Source organism: Panicum hallii, chromosome 4 (genome assembly GCF_002211085.1).
Source record: "Panicum hallii strain FIL2 chromosome 4, PHallii_v3.1, whole genome shotgun sequence".
Classification (NCBI taxonomy): Eukaryota; Viridiplantae; Streptophyta; class Magnoliopsida; order Poales; family Poaceae; genus Panicum; species Panicum hallii.
The window spans coordinates 3,554,225-3,581,334 of NC_038045.1; the positions used below are offsets into that span (position 1 = coordinate 3,554,225).

Consider the following 27,110-nt stretch of genomic DNA (forward strand, 5'->3'; position numbering starts at 1 on the left):
ATATATCCATGGTGGATGCAGTAGACAGCAGTTGGGGGGTAATTTATCTTCCCTTCCAACTGCAGCCCCTTCTTTTGGATTTTTGTCGTCCTCTTTTGCAAATAGGGGCTTGGAGTACTGTATATTTGTGAGTGCTAGTGGTGCCACGTCCTCCTATGGGAAGGCTAGGGGCTAGCGTTAGGAGTTTGGGACACATGCATTGAAATAAGCAGTGTGAAATGCCGGTGGTCTGCTGTGGTACTGGAGGACATGCCTGGTCTACAAATTTTATGGATCATCATGCTTTCCTTCAAAATGTAGCGGCATTTAAGGTTGAGTTGAAAAGGCTGCCTTCCTTTTTCTCGAAAAGATAAGTAGTAATGCCACATCGGCACTTATTAAAGCTCAAGGACAAGCTGAGGACATACTATGAATTTAGAGACACGTTCCTACAAAGCAAGCTAGTGCGGAAGCACTCATAAAACTACTGTAAAATATGAACTTAATCACAAATGTTGCTGTAACATATTCTATAAACATAGGAAAAACCTTAAAGACTACGTACATTTTTTTCCTAGACAAATCTACATGCACCATTATTAAAATTCGGGCAAGAAATTAGAAAACATGTCGATGGCCAAAACTCTGCAAGATGCTCCTTTTTCTTTGGGCAATATCATAAAATATGATCACATGCTATTTGAGTACACAATCCATCCCATTTTAAATTCCACGCGATGTTAAAAAAAGGAACACTAGTCCCATCCCATGGCCAAGAAAAACATGGAATTCCAGTCTCCCCGTTCCCCACCCTCGCACGCGACGGCCAAGTGGCCAGCGCTAGGTCATGGGCGGCTGCTCTCGGTGCGGAAGTCCCAATCCCACACCCCAAAGCACATGGGAATCGGGCCGCCATCGGGCAGTCACTCACCGCCCGTCTCCGTCCACCCCCAGGGACACGAAGCTGCGCGCGTATCCTAGGCCGCAAGGACGGCGAGGGAGTACGGTCCGGGCGCTGTCCGAGGCCAGCCGGAGCGGCGGCATCAATCCGCATCCGCATAGGATACGAAGAAGAATCATCTCGTCCGCTACCTGCCCTGTGCCGTCCGTGGCAGCAGCTGCCCGTTGCAGTGGCCGAGCCGAGCACCCACGCAATCTCGTGGATCCATTCACTTCACTTGCCCCAAACTGCCACTGGCTCATTTACTGCTGCGCCGTCAGCCATTGGCTCGGTGCCCTGGTTCCCAAGTTTGAATCGCTGGCCACGAGCACGCCTCTGCTCGGTGCTCGCTTGCCGTTGCTCGCTGCTCCTGCGAGAAATTCGTCGATCCCGACAGGTTCCGCCGCCGGGCGCCGTCGCCGGCCCCGCGGGTTTATGTCGACAGCGATCTACTACTCCAGTTCTAATCCTGTACGCCAGGTATTGCCCCCGGTGTAGCGCCAAGGAACACGGCCACTGCTTGCTGAAACGCTGAGGAAGAAAAGATTTGGCTCGTCGGAAGCCGGCGCGCAAAGCACTGGCAGCCAGCCGCGGGCTAGGCGACGCCACACGCCACTTCTTAAAGTTTTTTTTTTGCTAAAAACTTCTGGAAGTCTGAAGACACTTGTTAAGCTGCCACGTGCGCAGCGAGAGCGACACTAGCTAATCCGATTCGAGCGTTCATTCGGGGGGCGAGGCGAGGTGGATTAGGCGGGGGGCGGTCCACTTATTCTAACACCAGCGGCAACTGTACCATTGCCTGAACTGAAACTCTGACGTGCGATCCGGGGGATTCAGCGGAGTTGCGATTCGATCACCGGCTGCAAAGTGTGCGTGCGGATGCTGCGTGGCGCCCGTCACCCGACGACGACCTCGGACTCGAACATGTTGTCGCCTCGGGAAAGCCGGTAGAGCAGGTGGACCGACCCCTCTCCGCTCCGGCTCTCCCGATGATCCCGTCGCTGACTCCATCGCCCGTCATCCGATCCCAACCGAACTCAAATATCCCACTCCACCCGCGTCATCTTCTGCACTTCTGCTCATCCATCCACACGCCACGGATCCACCACCCGTCGACCGCTCGTTACTGCTCGCCGCCGCGGGGGGCGGGGTCCCTGCCTGCCAAGCCAAGGAGGCAGGGCTCCATGATTTCCCCCCGGATCCGCGCTCGTCCAGCCCAGCCCTCTCGCGAACGTGCCCCGGAGATCTGCGTGTCACCGGCGCCGCCGCGACCGTGCGCGCCTGCCTGTCATGTGCGACGGCGTTCAATTCTGGGCCAAGATTCAGGCGCGCGCGTGCGATCAGTCACCCTGCGAGCGCGCGAATAAATACGCTGCCAGCGCGATACACGCGGCGTACGTACAGTACCCCCGGGACCGTACGGGGCGGCAAGCAATCAGCGGGTGCCGCACCTCCCGGATCCGGATGCGCTGTCAGGTTAAGCAGCGCCATTAAAGCCTTGCGCCGTGGTGCGCCGACGAGCTCCCGGCTCCGGTTCCCCTGTCCGTTCGCGACGGCCGGCGGCGGCGAGTCCATGAGACGGATCAGCAGCAGCGGTCGGCAGGGACGCCAGACGCCAAGGGGGGCAAGGAAGTGGCTCGCCGCCGGCCACGATAGATCCAAGTGGCTGGCACCGTCGGATCAGAGCGCCGGTCAAACGCCGCCGCCGAGCACTGGAGCCGTTGGGCTAGACTTTCCGGGCAGTGGATAATGGTTCGGTCTCTGTCGCGCTCCACTGCCTGAACGCCCAGAGTTTGACCTGACGCACTTGGCATTTTAGTTTCTAGCGTGCCTGCTTCGCTTGGGGACTTTGGGGTCGCTCACGCTCATGGTGCTGGTGCTGTTGCTTCGAGCTTGTGGACCGGTTGGGGTGGTGCCAGTCGCGGGGAGCTGACTTCACGGGGATGGAGTGCGGCGAGTGAGCAGTGACACTGTAGCGGCGGCGGCAACAGTGACGACTGGCTGGTTTCGGCAAGGTGCCGGCCACCTAAAGCGCAAGAGAGAAGATTGAGCAGGTGAACGACTCCATGTATGGCGACAGTATTACTGTTCAGTGTTCATCCAATCACCAAGCTCGCAATTTCACTCGGCGTGTCTTGGAACACAGGGATTTTGGAATTACGACACAAAACATGATCAATTGATCATACCAAACTTCCATCACGTCATTTTCTCAGCCTCTCCGAAACCTGACGAGGAGGTGAAGAAATTGACTTGCACAAGATCTTTTTTTAGGAAAAAAATCTCGTCTCGTCTGCTCGTGCTGGAGACCAAAGCAGCAAAGCTCCAACCGCACCTACCTGTGTTTGTCAACCGAATAACTGCTGCCGTGACGGGTCCACGTGTTCGTCCCCCACCGCGATCACAGGAGCGCGATTGGCGGCGCGCTCCGGGGACCGGGGGCCGGGGGGAGGAAACGTGGCCGTCCTCGTCGCCGGTCGCCGCCTCCGTCAGGCCGGGCCGGCCGGCCGGCAGGCCGCGTGCAGCAGCACCCCACATGCGGCCGCACGACACTCGGGGGAGTAGAGTGCGGCAGGGGCGCGCGTGAGACCGACCGGAACCTACCCGATCTTACTCCCCGCCCCGTCGGCCGGCCACGCGAGACGTCGCGATAGTGCCCGCGATCCCAGGGGGCGCACCGGCGGCATGGCGGCGGCTGGCGGACTGGCTCCGTCGCGAGGCACCCGGCGGCGGCGGCGGGTCCTCGTGCCCGCGCGTGTCACGGTGTTTTTACGGGCAGAGAGAGAGAGAGAGAGATTTGATGGGGATTTATGTCCCCAAAGGCCTTTTTCACCGCGCGCTCGGTGGTGGGCTTAGTCCACCATAGAGATTACGTGACGTAACCTTCTATAGCCTAGCGTTGGTGGGCTGGGATTTGATGGGGTTTATGGGCTTAGTCCACCAGGGCAGAGAGAAAGAGAGACGAAAACTGGCGTAGTGTTTTGGGGCCTCGTTCAGCCACAATTTAAACGACGCACGGCCTTTTTGGGTTGGCTTTGTTTTTTGTAGATTTCAAATTACAAAAACAGGAGAATTCCTCATGGAAACTCACACACATTAAGCACCAGTAAATGGTCCGGTTGCATATTATCCATCTTTTACGCCTGCTACAAAAGTACAAATGTGTAACTATATCTGAACTAGATGCAATGGGAAAAAAGTCGTTTTTACCTTCTAAACTTTGGGATGAGTCCACATTTCCTCCTTAGATAATAAAAACCGTCCACCTGGACTTCTTGGACTCGCAATACTGGACACATGACCTCCCTAAGTGGTTTCTCTTAGTGGTTTTGCTTTTTGCTCTTTTTCTTTTACGTTTATTTTCACTGAATCTTTAAAAAATCATAGTAAATAAAAAAATTATAAAATAGAAAATCCAATTTTATTGAACTCCACGTGAGCATCGAAGCAGTGAATATATGATATAATTTAATATAAAAAATTTATTGTAATTTTAGATATATACTTTTCTGTAATTAATTCATAGCTATAATTTTCGTGGTCCAATTACGCTGAAATTTTTATGGTAGGCTAATCATTATATGCTTGAACTGTAGTAAAAAAATTTATGCTCATTTGATTATTTATGCTTGAGCAACTAAGGGCTTATTTGGTATGGTTCTGGAGGTGAACTCCTCCAACTACAAGCTCCAAAACCATCAAATATTGACCTAGACGTGGAGTTCGGATGAAATTACCCACCAATACCACCCGTTACACAAAAATGGTTCGTTTTCTTTTCTCCTGAAGCCCCATCGCCCTCAACCCCGTGACTCCCTCCTTCACACCGCCGCCGCCTCCTTCCCATGGTCGCTGCCACCTCCTTCCCATGGCCCCACCTGCCACCTGCCGAGCGCCGCCCCCCTCTTCCTTCTCTGACTAGCGCCGCTACCCTCCTCCCTCTGCTTCCTCTTCCTTCTAAGCCTGGCCCGCCTCCCTGCAACCTAGCGAGCACCGCCTGCCCGTCCCTTCGTCCCTTGCAACTCGCCGCCACCGCCGGCGGCGGATCCTCCCTCCCAGGCCGCGCCACCCCACCCTCCCCTGCCCGTAGGTCGCCACCACCACCACAGCCGGCCCCTCCCTTTCTTTCTTCCCCTCCCGCACCGTATCGCGTCTCCGATTCTTACCTCGTCCTCGTCGGCGGCGGGGCTAGCAATGGCGCGGCGGCGTCAGAACGCCACCCCTCTCTTCCTGCAGCCGATCCATTGCCAGCCGCCGCCACCGCCCGAGACCCATCCTGCGCATGCCGTGCCAACCCCACCCTCCCTTCCTTGCTCTCCTCGCAAAAGTCACGCGCGGGGCCAAAGGGAAGGTGCATGGCGGCCTGTGCGTGAACCTCATCGTCAAGGACGTCTGCGGCGACAGCCTGCTGCATTTGCTCATCATCAAGAAAGACAAGCATCCGACACGGTGTCCTGAGGAAGAAGAAGATACGGATTGAGATGATGACATGTGGGGTCATGAGTTAGGGAAAAAGGATAATCCACCCTCAAAATCCTCTTTTTTTTTTAAGCTGGGAGCATCTTCCATGTCAAACACCCCATCCAGTAAGTTCCAACTCCACCTAGAGCTAGCTCCAAATAGAGTTTTGGAGTGGAGGTGCTCCAGTCAGAGTTGGAGCCATGCCAAACAGACCCTAAATTCCAAACTATATCAGAGATTCTTCAGTTTCTCGAGCATACATGATCCAATGGGAATGAATTTTTTACTACAGCTCAAGCATATAATGATTAGCACACCATAAAAATTTAACCATAATTATACCATGGAAAATATAGCTATAAATTAATTATAGAAAAGTATATATCTAAAAAGTATAACAAAATTTTTTTACGAAATCATATCATATCATATGTTCACTGCATAGATCTACTTATGTGGAGACAAAAAATTAAATTTTTCTATTTTATAATTTTTTTATTTACTATAATTTTTCAAAGATAGCCAAAATAAATATAAAAGAAAAAGAGCAAAATCACCGAGAAAAATTAGCCAGGAAGGTTATGTGTCCGATATTACGAGTTTAAAAGGTGCAGGCGTACGGTTTTATTATCTAGAAGGAAACGCGGATTCTTTCTAAAATTTTAAAAAAACTTTTTCCGATGTAATCTGAGCATTGATGTCGAGTCATCTGAGTTTTCTTCCTCACCGTTGATCTGGAAGTCGGTCCAGTCTCTTCTGCTTCCTTCAGCTCATTCGGTTCAGCCCATCCTCCAAAGCTTCCGAGCCCACCACCGTATATGGGGCGAGACGGCCTTGGGCTTTGTCCAGCCGTCTCGGAGGAATCAGGCCGGAGCCCAGCCCAAACCATCACCCACCATCAGAGTTCCGCCTCGCCTTATCCACAGGAGAAGGCGAGCAACGGCAACGTGGCAGCAACCAGCAGGCAGCCATGGCTCCGTCCACCTCCACGTCGCCGCTGTCCCGCCTCCTCCTCAGCCTCCCGAAGCCCGGCTCCGCGAGGCACCCCCGCGCCTCTCCCGCGGCGCCGTGCCCGGACGGCTCCAAGAGCCCCGGCGGCGCCGGCCTCGTTCTCCGCCGGCGCGAGGCCGCGGCCGCGGTGCTGTCCGCCGCCGTGCTCTCCCGCTTCCTCCTCCTCCCTGCGGCGGCGGAGGCCGCGGATGGCGGCGAGTGCCCGCTCGAGGTTGCTCCGTCCGGGCTCGCCTTCTGTGACCTCGTCGTCGGCACCGGCGCCGCCGCCCAGCAGGGCCAGCTCATCCGGGTCAGTACCGTTCGCCTTCAGGGCTTCGCGTCATGCGTTCGTACGCCATCCATTGCTGATGAGATGATGCGATGCCCAAACCGTTAGCGGCCTGTCCAGCTTATAATCTCTGCTGCTCCGATCGGTCCGTGCAGGCGCACTACACGGGGAGGCTGGAGGACGGCACGGTGTTCGACAGCAGCTACAAGCGCGGGAGGCCGCTTGTCTTCCGCGTCGGCGTCGGAGAGGTGATGCCCGCCACGCTAGTTCGTCGGAGCCGAATTGTCACCTGCATGATTAGTCTGCACTCTGCAGCAGGATCTGCAGTTCGTCACGGTGTCTCTTCCCTGAACAATCCTGACGAGATGAGAATGCTGTTTCGTTTCTTCAGGTGATCAAAGGATGGGATCAGGGCATAGTAGGCGGCGAGGGGATCCCGCCGATGCTCGCAGGTTCCTGCTGAACCCAGCAAACTGAACTTTTGTTTCTCTGAACAAACTGAGTCGGATCGATGATTGCACGTGTGTTCAGGGGGTCAGCGGACGCTCAAGCTGCCGCCGGCGCTGGCCTACGGCGAGAAGGGGGCGGGGTGCAGAGGCTGGGAACCCACCTCCTGCGTCATCCCGCCCAACTCCACGCTCCTCTTCGACGTCGAGTACGTCGGCAGAGCCGTCAGCTGATGAAGATCCCGATAGGCCATCTGAGCTCTCTGCTTAGTGTGGCTTGCTGGCTGTGATCGTGTCAAGGGAGCCACAGACACGACTCTGTATTTTCTTTTCTTTTGTGTGTGCTTGGTACATACTACTAGTTAGTAGTGTACATGATCGTGACTCGCCGGTAGAATTAAGGACATGATGAAATGTGAGACCAAAATGCATGCACTGGAATTCGTCAGGAGCTCCCAACAACGTTCGTGCTTGAATTTTTTTTTTCGTGGATTGGAGTTGTGCAATTTGAGCCCATCTCCACAAAAGCTGGACGTGTAGGACGGAGTGGGCTAGCCCGTACGTGGAGTACTATTGGGCCAGATCGTGAATTGACTTTTTTTAGGGCCAGATTGAGTACTGTTGGGCCAGATCGTGAATTGCCTTTTTCGGGCAAGGTCGTGAATTCGCACGCACGCTGTACTGTCGGTGGTCTGTGAATGTGTCTTCCAGCCCAGCCCAGTAGCCACGTCGTCTCGTCTCCCCCTCGGTCCACAGAGGACGAAGGCTTCGACGGCAAGCGAGAAGGGGAAGCTCGGCCACCGACGCCATCAGGTAGGAATTGCGCCGCCTTTGTCTCCACATGTTACCCCGCTTTCTTCTTTCCTCAATTACGCCGCATCGGGATCTCGCCTCATTAACCTCCATGGACGAGCCTCCGGCCCTGAGGGGAACAAGCAAAGACCTGAGCTTATGTTCTTCGTGGGGCTATAATTCCGGGAGGATTGATTCGAAAAAAATCCGGGTGGTATTTTCGGTTTCTTTTGAACATTTGGGGCGCCACTTTTTGTGTAAAAAACCAGCGCTTGATTCTGTGCTGTGTGGCTACAGAGGGCCCCTAGTCACTGCATTGAGAGCCTGCCACAATGCTATCGATTCTCTGAACATCAGCCCGCAAGCTTAGGAGACCTATTGTTGAATATCCCAATTCCACAGTTTTCTTAATTTGATGCAGGAGACGGCTAGATTTGTCAGTTTTTGCCATCCTCCTTGGAAGGTACAGATACAGAGCTACCGTACAAGAATTTGCAGTCTTGCGAGGAGTAGCATAGGAATGGATGATGGTCAAGTATACCAAGAAGAAGGAGATGACCATGATTTGGTGCTGCAGAAACAAGAATGGATCAAGTATGCCTTTAATCCCCTCCCACCACCTCTTCTTCATCAGCTCTTCAGTCTATCAGGAGGAGTTGACTCGTATATCTTGTTGGTTGTTTGGTCATTTAGAACACAAGATATGCTCAAGAGTAAGCTTATTCTTGAAGATGATTTTGTTTGGAGTTTACCTTCAGTTGGCTCAAGTTCAGGTGAAGATGCAAGGGGCAAACTGAAGTATATTGGTGGGACTGACATTAGCTTCTTAAAAGAAGACCCATCCACAGCATGCGCCGCGGTGGTAGTCCTGGATGCTGATACTTTAGAAGTTGTCCATGAAGAGTTTGACGTTGTTCGACTGCAAGTGCCATATATTCCTGGATTTCTTGCATTCAGAGAGGTAACCGAAGTTCTGTCTTGTACACATTTCAATCAATATGCAAGTTGCTCTCATTGCTGCAAGAAGTGTGGTATTACCTATTGCTAACAGTTTCTTCTTCTTGTCTCTAGAGCCAGGGGATTCTAGTATGATCAGTCCTAAGTTCAGTTATTGTATAATTTGAGATTGTTGATTGTCATTCAAAATTTCTATCTTTTGTGCTTGCTGACAAAGATGTCTAATGTCTGTCAAAATGTACCAACATGTATACTGAATAAGTAAGTAAACAAGGCTGTCTATCATTACAGGCACCAATTCTTCGTGGACTCTTGGATAAGGTGAAGATCAATGCACGACATTTCTACCCTCAGGTAAATATTATTTTTGTTACTTGGAACAAAGAAATTTAGTTGAAGAAAACTGCTTGTGTCCTTCAGATGGAGGTGGTATCATCACTTTCCATAATGGTCAGGTTGGATCAGGAGCCATAGAAAATAGGCCATATTTCTTTCTCCAGTAAATAGGATACTGACTTCTGCAGTTATACATTTGAAGAATCCTAGTGTTAAAGCAATTGTGTTTTCATGAGAGTTAATCATTGTAGTTTATGAGATGTCTTGTATAATTATGTTAAGACATTGTAGCATGTTCTTAACATATTGAGAATTGTTACATTAATCATCTCCATTTGCCAGTGCTTTTCTAAGGTTTACCATTCTGCCCTGGCAGTTGCTCATGGTTGATGGAAACGGATTGCTCCATCCGCGAGGTAAAGCACATTAACCAATTGTTTATAATGATAGATTCATTGTCACACTAGTAGTTTCAAGTAGCAAGTTTGTTGCCTATAGCAAGTTTAACATTTTAGTTTATCATGTTGGCATTTCATACATGTAGAATTAGATTGTACTAAAATCATCTATACTGCCTGCATCTTCCTATTGGATTTTATTAACATTAGTTCATTATGGTATTCATGCTCTTACAAGATGCTGTATAATCACATCTGCTATGTGATCCCATTTTCTATTCCGATAATAAACTTCCTTAGTAGCCATGTGAACCCTCGTCAAAACGTTTTGGTGAAATGGAGCATCTTTTTTTGTTGTTATTGTGCATATAAGGCTATTAGCGACAAGCTACATGAGTCTAAAATCAATCAATATTATCTATATTTTCTATACGTGAACTCTCTGTCTTTTATTTTCTGCAGGTTTCGGTTTAGCTTGTCATCTTGGCGTGCTTGCAGACCTTCCAACCATCGGAGTTGGGAAAAATGTAGGTTGGTTTGCTGCTGTTGCCTGTTGCATTTTTCCCCTCAATTCAATCTGCATTATGCAGCTCTCGATAACCCCCCTTCCGGGAGGACTAACTGAGTCTCGATGTGTTTATTGCACCAGCTGCATCATGTGGATGGCCTTAACCAATCAGATGTCAGAAGACGGCTTTTGTTGGAAGAAGACTGCAATAACGGACTAATTTTGTTGACTGGAGAGTCTGGGACAACATGGGGCGCGGTAAGAGATTCTGCATCAGCATCTAGAATCAAACGCATGCTGTTGCATTGCATAGCTAAGCTGGTGTAATCGAACTGTGAGTTTGTGCCAGGCGATGCTTTCCTGCTCTGGTTCGTCGAAACCAGTCTACATCTCAATTGGGCATCGCATTTCGCTTGATTCAGCAACTGCTGTAGTGAAGATGTGTTGTAAATACCGTGTTCCTGAGCCAACGCGGCAGGTAGAGAGGATTGGCATTTACTGCTGAAGAAAGTATGCCTTAAACATGCGGATGCTTGTTTTTGTTTCTGGGTCACTAACAAATTGCCTTTTCTCCTGTAGGCTGATATAAGATCGAAGGTGTTCCTGCAGAAGCTCCGAAGGCCAGAGCAGTAACAAGACTTGGCAGTTGGCACACCTGGAGCCTGCTCACTTTGCTGGCTGAGTTGAATTTTCAGAATTGAGATGTGTGTGTCACGGCAACATGAAATGATTTCTGTACAGCTTCCTCTAACCAGCATAACTACATCCAACATGATAGTCACTTGTGACATGATTTCTGCTCGTTTCAGAATGAAGTGTCTTACATGAAACGATTTCTGCTTCCTTTAACTAGTGTAATTACGTCTGGCATGATTGTCACCTGTGAGGTTACCGTACAGATCGCGATCTGTTTAGCTTGTTTGCTGTCACACGGAAACAAAGCGATTTGATCTACACTGGAGGTCTATAAACTGCTGTGCGTCGAAGACATGATCACAGAACAATCGGAGATGTCCATAAAACTTTCTAGTACCGTGATGGCGCAGCTGATTGTGCGAATGAAAAGCTGCAGAAAAGCAGTGGGCACCCAATTCTGAACCGACAGAAAAAGTGTCTGTTTCTACTCTCTCCGTATTCCAGACCACAAAATCGGGCACCGTGTCTTGTGCACCCAGTTCTAATAATCCAGTAAGGAGTCGACAGAATGAGCAAACCCTTTTGAGAGATCTAGGAAGTAGTAACGGCAAACCCTGACCAAAGTAAGCCTTGGACGACTGGCCGGAGGCTACATATAAGCACACATCGCCGGCGATGTGCCATCACCCATTCTTGGCTCACCAAATTGCAGAACCGCAGCAGCACTGGCGCCAATGGCTCCATCGTTTCCTGGTGCCGTCTTCAGGATCCTCGTCGTTGCTGTACTCATCGCTGCTACCCTCTCATCCCATGGTACGCCGGCCCAAAACAGTGTCCAAAGCTTTTATTTGCGTGCTGCAAAATACACTTATCTCTGTACTTCAATTTGATGGCTTCGACGACTTGAAAGTCCGACGTGTAACGCCGCGGTGTTGTGCTGGCTCAGCGGCGGCGAGGTACGTTTGCCGGGGCAAGTGCGGGGACTTCCTGCCGGACTGCGACAGCTGGTGCCGGACCGCCGGCGGGTACCCCAAGGGCGGCCAGTGCGTGCCGCCGCTCGACCAGTACTGCTGCTGCATCGAATAGCTTGGCTAATGGAATGAAAATCACTCATCGTCATCAGATGATGCCGAGATTTCCGGAATAAAAGAAAGAGAAGACGCGATTGGAAACTTGTGTGCGTTTGTACTTGCAATTTTGCAAGTTTATTATTGACACAGTTACAGAACGGATAGATGAGCAGCTCCCTCTACCAGCCGAGCTCTTTGCCTTAGTAGCTAGCTAGCGCGTCTCCTTGATGGCCTCCTTGACGTCCTCGCTGACCTCCTTGGCCCTGTCCTTCACTTCGCGCCCGGCCTCCTTCACCTCCTCCGCGGCGCCCCTCGCCTTCCCGCCGACGTCCGCCGCCGCGCGTCCCACAGCCGGCCCATCGCCACCACCCGTCTGTGCCCTCCCTTTGTCCTCCTCCGACCCCGGCGCCAGCGCCGGGTCGCCGTTGTTGGAGACGGAGGTAAACGCGGCGCGGCACACCTGAAACGCACGAGCGGAGAAAGCACCATCGACCAGCCGCGAGATCAGATCGCGCGCCCCTGGCCAGCGGCCACGCGTGCATGGTCCGAGCGAGCGGGACTGAACAACGGGCGTGAGTGGGACGCCACGAACGGTCGTGGCGGCCTTGGCGCGGCCGGCCGGCAAGGGTACGGCGGCGCGGCCGCCGAGCGACCCAAGCACGCGACGAGAAGCCATCGCCCGATGACGACGAGGGTTCGCAGCTGACGCTTGGTTTCACCGAGTTCCGATGCGAGGCGTGGCGTGCAGCCTCGTGCGGTTGAAACCCCGCCGTGCTTGCGGCTTGCCAGCGCAGTCCAGGTGCAGCTTTGTACGCGGTGCTCTGCAGTGCAGGCCGCGCCTGCAAACTCCAGGTGTTTGGGTGGCGCGCCCTGCGTCACAGGTGTTCCGACTTCCGAGCGGCGGCTGCCGCTAAAACTCTTCCGGGCCAGGAGGCAGGCGCTGCACCGAGGATAAAGGTTGGGCCTAGCAGGAGGCCCGTTTTTCGGGAGGAGATTGGGTTGGGCCCGAGTCTCGTCCTGGGGGCGGGGGGAGGACATGCCGCAGCCGCACGGTCCACCCTGGCGTGCGTGGGTCACGTTGATCTGCTGGGCCTCCAGCCCACGAACCTACGCTTGCTGAACCCGCTGCGCAGCGTGTGACGGTGTGAGCGTGCGTGACTCGGTCAGTCGTCGTCACTCCCGTCCCGTCGGCGCTGGAGCCATGCTGGCCCTCATCGGGAGTCAAGGTCGCCGGCGACCTTCCTTGGCTGCCTCCGACGGGAACGCAGGCTCGCAGCCCCCACCGACCTCGCTCGCTCGCTCGCTCCCGGCCCCGCCGCCGACCGCCGTGGGAACCGACACGGCCGCACCCGACGTCCCGACCTGGCGCCGCTCATCGACGCGATCCCCGACGTGACATCGACGAAAACAGGGTGGTTCCTGTGCCAGATCCCCCAAGTCCAGAGGATGTCGCTGACCAATCCCGCGCGCTTTCCCACCGGCACGTACGCTGCCACCTCCCTCTCTCACACACACCCACACGCGCGCCGCGCCATGAGAGAGAAGAGAAGAGAACCGAGCCACTGACCCAGGGCACGTACACGACCGAGTCAACCGTACAGGACGGGGGCGAATAAAGTACTCGTACGCGCAGGACGTTGACAATGACAGCGGAGCCGGAGCAGGGCGGCGACAGGCTGGCACGACGGGCACCAGCTTCTTGGTCGGAGAGGTAGGTTGGTCGCATCCACGGCGGGCGCACGTACACGGTAGCACGCTGCAGCGCCCTGCCCAGGTTCCGTCGTCCTGTGCCGCAACCGTACACTGTAGCAGGACGTTGACAAGGTCGGCGAGCTGACAGACCAAACTAGAAAGCGCGTCCACCCGGCTCGCCGGAGCTGGCACGGCGGACCGACCGGAGCGGAGATGCTAGTCGTGGGAGCTGCCCCTTTTTTCCCGCCCCGCAGCCACCGCACCTACCGGGGACGCGGGCGCCGCGCCGGGATCCGACGACGAGATGCGGTGCGGGGCGGACGGGGCCAAGCGAAACCGCGTCCCCCACAGCCACTGGGCTGGCGACTTGCCGCAGCTAGCGGCCACGGAGAAATTCCCGCGTTTCTCCGCCGCCGCCGTCGTCCGGGGCGGGGGTCCCCGGCCCGACCTCGGCCGGAGCTTACTCTAGAGTGAGTCAAAGCAAAAACAAAAGAGCAATCAAGATCCGGCGCTTTGTTCTTGCCAACCCAAAGCAAGAGTTTTTTCTCTCTCTTTTTTTGAGGTAAACCCAAAGGAAGAGCGACGAAACCAGCAGGCAGCACAGCAGGCAGCTGCATTCCTGTGTTCAATTCGGCACCCGGTCCTCCTTCAGGAGCCAAACGAATCGAGCTGCACGCACGCAGCGACCGAGGTGCTCTCTCTTCTCCATTAACAGCCATCACCATCCGTTCGAAGCTTCCAACCAAGCCGAGACCGGATGCGCACCCGATTCGGGCGGGGCGGGGCGCCCATGTGGGGGGCGTCGCCTCCGCATGTGGCGTCTTGGATTTGGTTCAGATTTCCCGGAGCCGATCGGGGTCCGCCGGCGGGATCCACAACAATCACGTTTGGTCGCGCCGACGAGGAAGGGAAGCGGCCGCGAACTCAAGTTTGGGGGCGGGTCGAAGGCATTGCCCTATTGATTGATTGATTGATTACTCGCGAGGGCACCTGCGAATTAGGGGCCTGCCCCTTGTTTCGCGACCAGCTGAACTGGCCGCCGGCCGCATTATCTTTTCTTTCTCGGCGAGTTGCGCGGATCGGCTCGGTTTGTAGGTCGGGTCGATGATGAGCGTGCCCGCCCGGATTAGGTCCAACAACTAGGAGACAACCGAACCTCGCCTACCCGGCGCTGCAACGCAAGTGCAGAAGCGGTGCTGGCCGCTAGCACCGACTGGCCGGCGGCGTTGGGCGTTGTCCTCGCCGATTCTTTCCCCAACTGGCTCGGTTTGCGTTTTTGCCTCTTTGCTGGTTGACTCAACAAGGAACCGAAACCTTTTGTTTACATTTTCTTTGCCACAAACTAGTACATTTCGTTGAATTAATCAAATTCCCTTTCTTCATCTTTCGAAAAAAAAAATCCCCTTTCTTCGTCCACAGCCCCTTCCCGGCTTCCCCCGGCCCCCAGCCTTCACCACGCAACAAAATTTCAACTCGATTTTTGCCCATGTTCGTTTGGGCCTGGCTTTTGTTTCTCCAAAGCAAAAAATTAAAATAAACAGGTAGGCTTTGAAATCAGCTTACAAGAAGCTTAAGTTTTTTTTATCTATATGAATAAAAAGTTGGGCTTGACAATTCTTATTGCATTTCAAATGTTTTGAGGGCTATTGGATACTTATACATTTTGTTTATTCAAAATATAGGCTTCCTAGCTTCGTTCCATCAACAACTTTTAGAAAAACCAGTTTCCATCAACAGCTTCTGAAAATCAGTCTTTTTTTCAACAGCATCACCCTATACGTATGAGAAATATGATAATATTTAAAACTACAGTTAGGGAAAGTGGCCAGCCTGTGGTGTTTTATGCCATGATAGTTTATTTCTTCCTCTAAATTAATTATATAGAATATTATTCTAATTCGTTTTATTAATTTATTAGGCTGAAAAAACCTCTTATTTCTGAACTCCACTAGACCACGTAACCAAATCCCAACCCATCTAACTTTCGAAAAGAAAAACCCACCCAATCTTCACTGGAAAAAAACCCTCCGCCCAATTCCTGTCAAGACCACTGTCATTATCTAATCGCACTCTAATCATGTTGTTCATCAACCAAAAGCGACAACCACAGGGAAGATCAAAAGAAAAAAAAAACGCCTCAGCCTCAACCCCCGGTTGCTCCGCGTCGTTGTTGTACGCGGCGTTTATTTAATCCAAAGCAGCTTCCTTTTACTCATTCCAACCCTCTGGCACAGCTAATCCGCTTCTTCGCCTTTTTCTCTTCCATCTCCTCGCCTTCGCTGCTGCATTCCAACGCCCCCACGGAAAATAAAGGCCAAGAAGTGGTGCTAGTGGAGTAAAACCACGCGCCCGAGAGGAGAGGGACAGTTTGGTGGAAGACGCGCATCCGGAAGGAGCGCACCAGGAGCTCCGGCGGCGAATTCGGGCGGCGAGCGTGCCGGTTCACGCAGGCGGCAGCGGCGGCGGCGGCACCGGAATTGTGGCGGACGAAGCGGCTGGTTGGTGCGGCAGGAGCTTGCGGGTAGGGCGGTCCCGGTTGGTGAAGGGGCGAAGGTGTTGTTTGGGGCGTGGATCTGGCCGGAGGCGGGCGATGTGGAGGAGGGAGTAGGGCCGGATTGGGGGAAAGGCGCGATCTTGGGGGTTCCCATGGGCGGATGCTTCTCGCAGGAGGAGCACCGGCTCCAGAGCAGGCCAGGTTTGTGCGCTTCTGCCGGTCTCTCTGATATAGTTTACCATGTTTGGGAGGTGTATGGAGCTCATGGTGTGAGGTTTGGCGTTGCTGTCTTTGAAATTTGGTTGTGAATTAAGCATTTTCTTATTGGTCTTTGTAAAATCAGCTGAAGAAGCGGCAAAAGGATGGATTTTGATTAGGATTTTAAATGATTTTGTGTTTGGAAGATGCGTTGGCTTGTTTGATGACATCTTGTGCTTGTGAGCTCATGCTATGGCCTTGTGGGTGATGCGAAATGCCATGTATAGTCTTTTACTGCCCCTTCTATTTTGTTCGCACTAACTTTGCATGGCACAATTTCGCCTGTTGGTGTCCTGGTGAAAACACGGTACTGTAATACACTCATACTTTGCTTACGAAATTGCATTCTGAGGCAATGTCCTTGACAACTTGGCCAGCTGTAGTTTATGGGAAGAATAAGTCAAGTATAGCTTATATTTTTTTTATAGGACTTAAATAGGTAAAGTTCCTAGATACTATGCCACCTGCAAAATCTGTGCTTGAACAGTCCGGTAACTTGGCAATCTGGTAAACTGAGCTTCAATCGATTCTTGAAAAGTTAGTAAGCCAAGATTAATCAATTATTGTAGAGTGAGAGATTTGATAGTGGACTGCTGCGCTAATATCTTCAAAAAATTTAGAGAAAGTTGATTTATCCAGATACGTATTCTGTCCTGCTGATGGCAACTTGTGACCACAGATGCTCCCTTAAGACCATTCTGATTGCCAGTCAGAATGGTCTCAAGGGAGCATTGTGACACAGTAATGCTTATGACTACACAGTGGTCAAATATGTGGTGTCTTTTTTGGATTACGTGCAACACAGTAAAGTAGCCATTGCCATTCACTTCATGGGATCAATATGAATTAAAAAAATATCCTGGGACTGAAGGATATACATCATAATTCTCTATTTCTAATTTGAGATATGCATTGATTATATGTCTATATGTACATCTTTGATTCTTTCCTGATGAAGTTGCTTCTTAAAATTTCTATCAGCGGAAGCTGCTGGACCAGATGGTTTGAAGAAGTCTAAATCTGATTCTAAAGCTATAGCAAGTGTTCTTGCTCCTCCAAAAGATGTTGTTGACTTACAAGTAGAAGGATATGGAAATGTTAATATTTTCACATACGATGAACTGAGGGCAGCCACGAAAAACTTCCGGCCAGACCAAATTCTTGGAGAGGGTGGATTTGGAGTTGTTTACAAAGGTGTTATTGATGAAAATGTTAGAGCAGGTTTCCCATCTAGACAGGTTGCTGTTAAAGAACTAAACCCAGAGGGCTTTCAGGGAGATAAGGAATGGTTGGTAAGTCCCATTGCTTTCTTGCTGTTTCTATACCTGGCTTTGGTCATATACGGTACACCAGTTATTCAAGTTAATTTTATGCTCATTAGAAACCTTCATGAGAATGGGTTGATTAGATTTTGAAGACTCAAGCTAGTGATAAGGCCATTATTCTTTATAATTATATTGGAAAGTCATTGTCCTTGTCTATATTTTAATAAATATTATTCACATACACTCTATGCTGATGAGTGCATTTCTATACTGAGTAAACAATATTCTGCTTGCAATAACTGCACTAATGGTTTTCTGATGTGTTTCCAGGCCGAAGTCAACTATCTTGGGCAACTTAGTCATCCAAATCTAGTCGAACTGATTGGCTATTGCTGTGAGGGTTCACATAGACTTCTTGTCTATGAGTACATGGCTTGTGGCAGCCTGGAAAAGCACCTTTTTCGCCGTAAGCTCCAACTGTCTATTTTCACTGCCCTCTTTAGCAGTCAGTGTTCTTAGTAGCTTAACCTGCATGGGGTGCATCATTTTTGCATTTAGACAAATCAGCAGAGAAGATATTGGTATTAATTCCGTTTAAATCTAATTGGTAATATAATGTGCAAATTTTGGGGTTTGTTTTTGAAATGATAATGAAATCTTTTTTGTTTGAATTTTGGGGTTTAGTTTATGTACTATAGCACTTTTTTTTTTGTTTATGCACTATATTGTAGTATGCCAAGCAAGCTTTACACACCTTTTAAATGTCTGGAAGATCAATTATACGTATATTTCCAATTATAAAGGGGTTTCTCATTTATTTTATCCTCTTGCTTGTAACATAACAGGGGTTTGCCTTAATATGCCATGGTCAACACGCATGAAGATTGCGCTGGGTGCCGCAAGAGGGCTTGAGTACCTTCATGGAGCCGAGAGATCCATCATCTATCGGGATTTCAAGACGTCAAACATCTTATTAGATGCGGTTCGTGTTTCATCTATTATGTTTGGATGTTTTGATATTTTTGCCCTATTTCACGTACGAGTTTTAAGATAGTTTCTGAATATAACTTCTCATATGTCCAACCAACCAAATTGTATGGACAATATATTTCTACCGCTGAACAATGCATTGGTGATGCTGTGACACATTGTCTGTATATCTGCCTTAATCTCAACATCTCTATGAACTGCTCAGTATAAATCGTACTATGTTTTTTGAAACCTGGAGGTTCATTGCATTTCCGCACCTCCAAAATGCTACCCATGTTTTAAAGCCATTAAAGAATACTTAATCATTTTACCTAGTCCATCTTTAGAAGCACAGAACCGCACAACGTATGCTAATCTAAATTTCTCACTGCGATCTTGAGATATTAATATATTTGCATCCGATAGCATCTCAATGCCACTCTACCGCTGTTGCAGGACTACAATGCTAAGCTTTCAGACTTTGGTCTCGCAAGAACAGGACCTAGTGGAGACCAAACCCATGTGTCAACTCGGGTCATGGGAACTTATGGATATGCAGCTCCAGAATATGTCATGACTGGTAAGGATGGAATTCCCTATATTATAAGAAAACAAGTCTATATTATAAAGAGGAGAGTGAACATGTTCTCATGTATGAACAGACACTTCATTTTACTAGTTCAAATATGTTAATCCTTAATGACCAATTAACTTGCCGCAGGCCATCTGACTGCCCGAAGTGATGTTTACGGCTTTGGCGTCGTGCTTCTAGAGATGATTATTGGAAGGAGAGCTGTGGACAAGACCCGGCCAACCCGTGAGCATAACCTAGTTGATTGGGCACGCCCCCTCCTTGTCCACAACAGGAAGCTGTTCAGGATCATTGATCCAAGAATGGAAGGGCAGTACTCCACCAAGGCTGCCATTGAGGTGGCAAGCCTCGCATACCGTTGCCTGAGTCAGAACCCCAAAGGGCGACCAACCATGAGCCAAGTCGTTGAGACCTTTGAGGCAGTGCAGAACATGCCTGAATGCCAAGACATACTCCTCCAGAACAGTATCACAGGTGCTGTGACGCTCTACGAGGTCCCAAAGGAGCCTACAGAGAGTGTTGAGAAGGAGAAGACCAAGCAGGAACCGGCAGTCCTTCCGGCAGTAAAGACTGCCGCTGTGCCGCCTGTGAACGGAAAGCCAGTCCCCCAGAGCAGGCGGACACGGCCTGGGAATGGCCGGAGCAAGAGCGAGCCGTCATTGGAGTGCAAGATGTACATCCCGTCACCGGACTCCGACGGACAGCAGCTCGGCCTGGAGGCGCTTGCATCCCCTTCCAGAGACAGAAGTATACCGGACCCTCCTGATGAGGATTTGTACAAGATATAACATCAGATCAGTTTTTTCCCAATGATTTGAGCCATCGTTGGTCATCTTTTGCGCCGCCGTCCATGTTCTCAAGAACAGTCAGCCAGTGTTATTTTTTTCCCTATGATGGCCACGCTAGGGTTCTTGTTCTTCCGATTAGCAATTGTATGTAGATGAGAGTTGTGATGGAAAGCATGTAATGTGAGTGCCTGCCATGACGACGCTGTAAAAGCTTGAGACGGTTCTTTCTGGGAGAACTTCCACGCCAAAAATGGATGTGGAAAGATGTGTCCTGACAGTCAGTGCCGTTGCCAGTGTGTTCGACTTGTAAAGATGCTTGTTCTGCATTGTAAACCTGAATAGTTCTACGGCAAATCAACACCACCATGGAAATTGAGAAATTAGTCAGTGCCCATATCCTGTCCAGTTATTTCTATGAATGTATGCTCGCTGCCCGAATCGATATTTTTTTGAAAGAAAGAGCAGAATCGATATTCAAACTTAAGAGTAACATGCTTATCTTTCTCAAACTTTGTTTCTGGAGAGGGCGAGCTGCCATTTGATTTGGATACTTTCGAAAATCTTATTTAGACCTGGGTTAAACTTGCAGGGAAAAAATAATTTCCGGGGAAAAATATTCATAGTATTTTGGTGGGGTCGGGAAAGTGAAAATACAATGACATGTGGGCTGTCTTGCCAGAGAAAAGAACACAAGCACAACAAAACACATGCTCTTCAAGTTCCGACCCCTCATGGCGACGGCGGCGAAGGTGAGGGCGACGCCGGCGGTAGCAGCTTCCACGGCGGCGGCGGAGCTGGACGAACACGTGCACTACAAGCACACCGACGCGTGCCACCACCTCCGGTGGACAGCCAAGTAACCGCCCCTCCCTTTCACCTCCCTGCTCGCTTCGCTTTCTCCTCTAGCGTTTAGGGCTTTGAGCGTGAGCCCTGGAACTTTGTTCGTTGCTGGGTTGGACAGGGAGAGCTACGAGTACATGTACGCGCGGCCGTGGAGCAGGGTGGTCGACTTCTATGCCGATCTCGTGCGGGCCGGCGCCGGCGCGGCTGGGCTCGCCAAGCTGTTTGGGAAAGATGAGGTGAGGAAGAACAAACATTTGGCTCCCCTGTGATAGCCAGGTGGTAATTTTCCGATTTGCTCGGTTCAAGAGGAAGAAATGTTTTATTTCTTCTGGCTATTATTTATGCTGTGCTGAATTGTAACATCGTCGAGTAAATAGATCTTCCTAAAACTGAGGATTAAATCAGGCCATACCAGTATTGGACGATTAAAGTTCAGATAGATTGCCTGCTACTCTAGTTGTGCCTAGACTGAATAGCTAAAAAAGGGCTCCAGGATTGATTGGGATTTGCATCGATGCATATGCTAGTTTTTTTTATATAGAAAAAGGTTGGAGCGTGGCAATGGTTTACATGTGTTGATTTTGAGAAACTCATTTAGATTTTACTTCCACAGAAAGATTACACCCTTGATACTACGGAAGAGAAGAATTACCTAACTCCATCAGAAAAACAAACGGCAACAATTTCCTCCAAAGATCGTGGAGGAAGGTGGGAAAGAGTAACATTTAAAATTGTTCTTTCGTACCATGGGGGCTCGTTCGATGGCTGGCAGAAGCAGCCTGGCCTCAATACTGTTCAGGGGTAATTTGTTCAACCTATCACTCTTCACTTCATTCACATGTTATAGAATATAGTCACTGGTATTTTTCTAAAACTTTTTTATCAATCGCAGGTTAGTAGAGAAACATCTTGGACAATTTGTTGATGAGAGAAAAGCTAAACAGCTCGAAGCAAGATCTTTGCCAATAGAAGGCTGTGCCATTGTTGCTGGGCGCACCGACAAAGGGGTGACTGCTCTTCAGCAAGTTTGCTCATTTTGTTAGTTAACCTTGAGAATACATATACTGTTGCTTTCACTGTTTTCACTTTTTTGCCTAATTTAATCACATTTTGAAATTTATTATGCAGCATATCAACATCTCTTGGCACTTCTCCTGATGAAACTTACATCTTATATTTCCTGTATATTGCCATAGACACATGGAGGAAGGATGTGAAATATGGGGATATAAAACACGCAATAAACGAGGCTGCTCCAGATAAACTAAAACCTTTGCATGTGTTAGAGGTATCTTGTCATCCTTTTGCCGAATATATCTATGCACTTGATATTTGCTGCTAGTGATGCCTGCATTCCATAATTTATTTTGATAATTAGTCTGCATTCCATATTGAAATGCCATTTAATCATACAGTAGTATTCCAACAGTTTATTCTTGTCGGTGAAAGTTCTGAGAATGCCAGGACCTGAACTTCAAATGACGTTATGCTGGGTATTAACTGATGACACAATTTGCAGGTCGCGCGTGAGTTTCATCCTAATTTTTCAGCCAAATGGAGGAGATACATGTATATTTTTCCTCTTGACGAGGATGCTAAATTGATCTTGGAGGAAGAACACTCCTCTAAAGTACTAGAGAATTATGACCACAACATAAAACCTCAAAGCTTTGATGTGGCCAAGGTTGACAAAATCCTTAAAAAACTTGCTGGAAAGACATTATCCTACAAGATGTTTGCACGTGATACGCAAGCTTCACGAAGTGTGTAAGTTTTACCCAACTATGAGTTCATAAATGTGGTGCATTTATAAGTACAACAATGGCTTACGGCAGGCTAATCTCTAGCAGGTGGATCTTTCTTAATGCATATCTTGTAGTTTTATTAGCTCATCCTGACATAGATATTCATCAGAATATTATGGAAATTGTCTACCATACTCATCACCACCTGTCATATGAAGAGAGCAATACGCTTCTTTTATATGGAATCTTTTTCTCTATGTTGGCACTTGTTCTGAAGCTCAATAAACTCATAACTTCTATTGATGTTCTATTGTTTTTTCAGTGGCCCACCTACAGAATGTTTCATGTTCCATTCTCGAGCTGCAGTGGCCAAGCTATATTCTGCTAATGAGGTGAGAGTAGCATAGATTTGTTTTGTCTCTAATTATTGAATAGACTGCAGTCATCAACTTAAGAACTATGTAGCTTTTGCTTCTTGAGTTGCTCTGCACATGTGTGGCAGGATTTTATTGAAAAAAAAATATGTGTGGCAGGATAGTGCCCTTTCCATGTAGTATTGCTGTGACACATATCTTTGCTGACCTCAGAACAAAGGAGTATCTGAAAGAAACCTGGACTGTTGGTTACAATTGTTGAATATACTTTTTTCTTGAACCAACTGTTGAATACTTTGATCTAATATTTTTATTATCATCTATATTTGTGTATTCTTTCAACTGAAACTGCTATGTTTGGTTTTTGTCTTCCCTTATTTCCCCCCAGGATTACAAAGAAGGTATGAGGGTCATGTGTTTCGAGCTAGTTGCAAACCGGTTTCTACGTAAGGTAATACAAGCTGTGATGCTTACCCTTGTTCATTCATGTGACTGCTGACTTTCACTATATTGCACTGTACAGATGGTCAGGGTCCTTGTTGCTACAGCCATAAGAGAGGCTGCTGCTGGTGCAGGAGAGGATGCTTTGTTGAACCTGATGGATGCCACTGACAGGCGTGCCACAGCACCTCCGGCACCGCCAGAGGGCCTCTGCCTCGTAGATGTTGGTTACGAAGATTTCAGTAAACAGAGATGCTTCATAGTTGATTAAAGGAAGTCATATTTTTTTATGGAGAAGAACACAAGATGCACGATTGAACAATCGAGGACCTAGGTTACTCCAGGTTGCTGAGAAGATACCAAACCCTTTCAGTTTTGATTTTGGGCCCTACATGCTTACTTGTTGACCCCAAACATGACCCATCTCAGTAGGGCACACCCAGTGTTGGCATTACTTTTTATTTTTATTTATATATTCATCTTATTTATAAGAGATGCAGTCATGCAGAGAAGAGAAGTAGAAACAGTGATAGAGGAGATGCAGAACCAATTCTTTTTTCAATAAATGGATTGAGAGATGAGCTGAAAATATAGGTCGTTGAATTAACTCTTGTTAACCCGTTCATCGAGAAACCTTGAGAGCTTTTTTTTTAAAAAAAGAAAACTTGAGAGTTTGGCTGACCGTGTTAACTTGAGAGTTATCCGTGACAGCGACGCCGCCGCCTCCGACATCTCGAACCGCCACGTTGTCGGAGCTGATGATCGTGACCGTCGTCATCATGCCGTTCCCGTCGCCGGAAGGTCATAAGCGTACAGTTCACCGAGAGTCGGAGGAGAAATTATAAAGGCTTCTTCTATAGTATAGTTCTGTACGTGTAGAAACTAGTATCTCGTGGTTGATTAGGTCTCCTATTCGTTTGGCTTATTTTCTGTTTATGCACCAACTTTCGTAAATTAGATTAGAAACTCATGTAAAATACGTCGCTTCAAAAAAAAAATGAATCCGCTTCGAAACTCATGTAAAATACCAAACCCTAAGTCGTAACGATCTGCTTTGTGGTAAGTGCTTTGGCAGCTTGGTAAGGCTATTCATGGTTGACCGTAGCAGCCACCTCCTTCTGGTCTGCTCCCAGTCCTCACGGCGCACTCCGAGTCACGGCCGGGTCGCTCCACTGCTAACTCCTAACTACATAGACAGTGGCGGACTAGGGAACGAAAAGAGCTTGGATCAAGCTTAAGACAATTCTATTACGATCTCCAGTAGAAAAAGATTGCGACCACAGCAGATCACATTCGAACCGCTAGCTATTCAAATTGATTCTATTTATTGGCCCTTCTCTTTTAATTTTCTGGTCTCTAGTGTTGATTTGCATATACATGTGCTGACTACTGGTTGCCTTCCTTCTCAACGCACCAAAGAACCTTTCACCATTGCAATGTGCTAGCATTAGCTTGTTGCACGTATAGCGAGGAGGCCCGGGCCAGTGCCCAGGGAGCTCGGGCCAGTGCCAGGGTGGCCGGGCCCTGGGTCCGCCGGTGACCTACAACACTTCTTCCCTGTCTTGGTCTTGGCCTATGTTACTGCCAAAAGAAGAAAAAAATATCGCCACACGTCCATCCACGATGTGCCGTGATTGATTAGGATTCGCGAAATCAGTACTAATCATACGAGTGCATGTATGACAATGCAACTCAAGTGTCATCTCCCAGTGCTAATATCATAGTTTGAACCGGATGAATCAAATCAAAAGCACAACTTCAGAAACTGAAAACTGCAAAACCTCAGAGAACGAGCGCATGATAGATTGAGTTTTTTGATAGAAAAAGATCCAGGTAAAAGTAAATCCGGTTCTAAACAGCTTTACCTAGTAATAATATCAAAGTAGCAGCCAATGATCTAACAAAAATTGATGAGCGTCTTCCTGAGATGAAACTAAGCGATCCACTAAACCCCACAGCACGGCAAAGGGCGCCCGACAGGTCGATCGAGATCTTTGATCCATGGCGGCGGCCGGGCCCGGCGGCCTCTACATACTACTCGAAGGCCCACTGGTTCTCCTTGCGGATCTTCTCCTCCTCCTCGGGCGAGAAGTCGTTCTTGATCCCGAACGTCTGCCTGATCTGCTCCGGCGTCTTGCCCCTGATCATGTCGGCGACCTTCTGGCAGCAGAGGTCCAGCAGCGTCTTGACGTCGAGGTAGTTGGCGGCCAGCAGGAGGTCGTACAGCGTGTCCGTGTCGACCTCGATGAACGCCTTGTCGAAGCTCGCCAGATCGACGCCATCATCCTTGCCCGCCGAGTCGGCGCTCGAGGAGCTCCCGGAGTCCGAGCCAGCGGCGGCGCCGCCAGCAGCAGAAGACTCGGCGGCGGTGGCGGCGGCGTGCTTGTTGCAGTACTCGAGCACCTTGGCGAGGGTCCTGGCGGGGACGTTGGGGAGCGGGATGCCGCCGTCGGTGCAGCCGTCCTCGATCATGTGGCGGATGGTCTGCGACATGGTGGCCGCCGCCTCCGTCACCTCGAACCGCGCGTCGTCCGAACTGATGAGCGTGACCATCGCCGGGGAAGCCATCGATTCGGCCGCGTGCGTGGTCGCCGGGACGGGATCAAAGCGCTTTCTCCTCAGATTGATTCGAAGGGCTGGCAATTGGCGAGCTGCGTGCCCATGGATTGGGTTGATTTTATAGGACGAGAGGGACGGTAGATCTTGGAGATCATCGACATTGAGTCGGAGTAGGAAACGGCTCCGTTTAAGTTGGGGTGGACCAAGTGGGCTCGCTTACTCGGGCCCATCGGAAGCCCATCAAACCCTCGCCTTCCTCCTCCTGGACGGTTCCGTTTAAGACCAGTAGTATAGCACTAGTCCCGTTTTCGAAGGGTTTAATCCCGTCATATCAAATGAAAATTTTACTATTTAAAAAATTTAAATCAAATCTATTTATAAAACTTTTTTTAAGATGGATGTAATTCGCAAGGCGAATTTAATGAGTCTAATTAATCCACGATTTGCAAAAGTAATACTACAGTAACCATCCGTTAATCATGGATTAATATACCTCATTAGATTTGTCTCGTGAATTAGCCTAGGAATTCTGCAATTAGTTTTATAATTAAATTTTATTTAATACTTTTAAATGATAAGATTCTCTTTGATGTGATGGGATTAAAGTTTAACGCTCTGGAACTAAACACCCCAATATGTCTTTACATGAAAAGGCGCTATTTTTCCTCCTCATCTCAATGATATTTAATTTTGCCAATCCTTTTTTTCCTTCACTGTAGAACGCTGCAACAGCTTCATCTAATCATCTCTTCTCCTGTAACCTTCGTAGTAGCAGGCCTTTGGAACTTTGAAGCCGTTCACTTGCGCATGCCATGCCTTCCTGCGAATACTAGGAGTCATGCGCAAGGGTGCGAGCGAACTCGTCGTAGAAGACGTGTCGTTGGTCGCTGCAAGTGGACCCAAGACTACTTTTCTTCTTCTTCCTCATTACATCATGACATCCACGGGGTCAGGGAGAGGGTGCTGCCAGGATGCGGAATCCAGCACCGCCAGACATAGAAGAGAGGGGGTAGGGAAGCCTGGCAGTGGTGGCGGGTTAAGAGAACGGCGCGGCGAGATGGCGGGAGCCGACTCGGTTAGATAACTGGTGGGCCAGAACTAAAGCGGGGGCGTATGAAGCCAAGTGTGGTGACGGCAGGCGGTGGCGGATCCGGCGGCAACGAGGGTGGTGCCGGCGGCTGGGGGCGAGCTCATGATGAGCCTCATGGGCCTTTTGCGATGACTTGCATCCTAGTGGTACTGCGATCGGGAACAACCCCCGTACCTTCCAGCTGAGGAAGATACCAGT

At 49.5% G+C, this 27,110-nt stretch overlaps 5 protein-coding genes across 7 annotated transcripts; 4 read left to right on the forward strand and 1 right to left on the reverse strand.

The window, feature by feature from the left end:
• Window positions 1-6,306: 6,306 nt before the first annotated feature.
• On the forward strand, window positions 6,307-7,564 carry LOC112889691 (peptidyl-prolyl cis-trans isomerase FKBP13, chloroplastic-like). Its single transcript, XM_025956439.1, has 4 exons — window positions 6,307-6,680; window positions 6,815-6,907; window positions 7,051-7,111; window positions 7,191-7,564. The coding sequence occupies exons 1-4, from the start codon at window positions 6,351-6,353 to the stop codon at window positions 7,337-7,339; spliced, it is 633 nt and encodes a 210-aa protein (XP_025812224.1). The 5' UTR covers window positions 6,307-6,350; the 3' UTR covers window positions 7,340-7,564.
• Window positions 7,565-7,924: 360 nt separating this feature from the next.
• Window positions 7,925-10,926, forward strand: LOC112889690 (endonuclease V). Of its 3 annotated transcripts, XM_025956438.1 has the most exons (8): window positions 7,925-8,491; window positions 8,591-8,858; window positions 9,146-9,208; window positions 9,567-9,606; window positions 10,051-10,115; window positions 10,238-10,354; window positions 10,446-10,574; window positions 10,676-10,926. In XM_025956438.1, the coding sequence occupies exons 1-8, from the start codon at window positions 8,313-8,315 to the stop codon at window positions 10,727-10,729; spliced, it is 915 nt and encodes a 304-aa protein (XP_025812223.1). In that variant the 5' UTR covers window positions 7,925-8,312; the 3' UTR covers window positions 10,730-10,926. The 3 variants fall into 3 exon arrangements, 2 of the variants coding, with proteins under 2 accessions (XP_025812223.1, XP_025812222.1); XM_025956437.1 differs by having other exon boundaries at window positions 7,925-8,858; XR_003228149.1 differs by lacking the exon at window positions 10,676-10,926 and having other exon boundaries at window positions 7,925-8,858; window positions 10,051-10,119; window positions 10,446-10,526.
• Window positions 10,927-15,576: 4,650 nt separating this feature from the next.
• On the forward strand, window positions 15,577-20,273 carry LOC112889687 (probable serine/threonine-protein kinase PBL17). Its single transcript, XM_025956435.1, has 6 exons — window positions 15,577-16,189; window positions 17,228-17,538; window positions 17,842-17,977; window positions 18,357-18,493; window positions 18,937-19,060; window positions 19,202-20,273. The coding sequence occupies exons 1-6, from the start codon at window positions 16,141-16,143 to the stop codon at window positions 19,858-19,860; spliced, it is 1,416 nt and encodes a 471-aa protein (XP_025812220.1). The 5' UTR covers window positions 15,577-16,140; the 3' UTR covers window positions 19,861-20,273.
• Window positions 20,274-20,541: 268 nt separating this feature from the next.
• LOC112889688 (tRNA pseudouridine synthase A) lies at window positions 20,542-23,854 on the forward strand. Its single transcript, XM_025956436.1, has 9 exons — window positions 20,542-20,716; window positions 20,822-20,939; window positions 21,317-21,504; window positions 21,596-21,741; window positions 21,900-21,991; window positions 22,223-22,470; window positions 22,771-22,840; window positions 23,211-23,273; window positions 23,346-23,854. Exons 1-9 carry the CDS (start codon window positions 20,568-20,570, stop codon window positions 23,532-23,534), a joined length of 1,263 nt encoding a protein of 420 aa, XP_025812221.1. The 5' UTR covers window positions 20,542-20,567; the 3' UTR covers window positions 23,535-23,854.
• Window positions 23,855-25,112: 1,258 nt separating this feature from the next.
• On the reverse strand, window positions 25,113-25,929 carry LOC112890066 (SKP1-like protein 1A). Its single transcript, XM_025956910.1, has one exon. It carries the CDS (start codon window positions 25,829-25,831, stop codon window positions 25,298-25,300), a length of 534 nt encoding a protein of 177 aa, XP_025812695.1. The 5' UTR covers window positions 25,832-25,929; the 3' UTR covers window positions 25,113-25,297.
• Window positions 25,930-27,110: the final 1,181 nt, after the last annotated feature.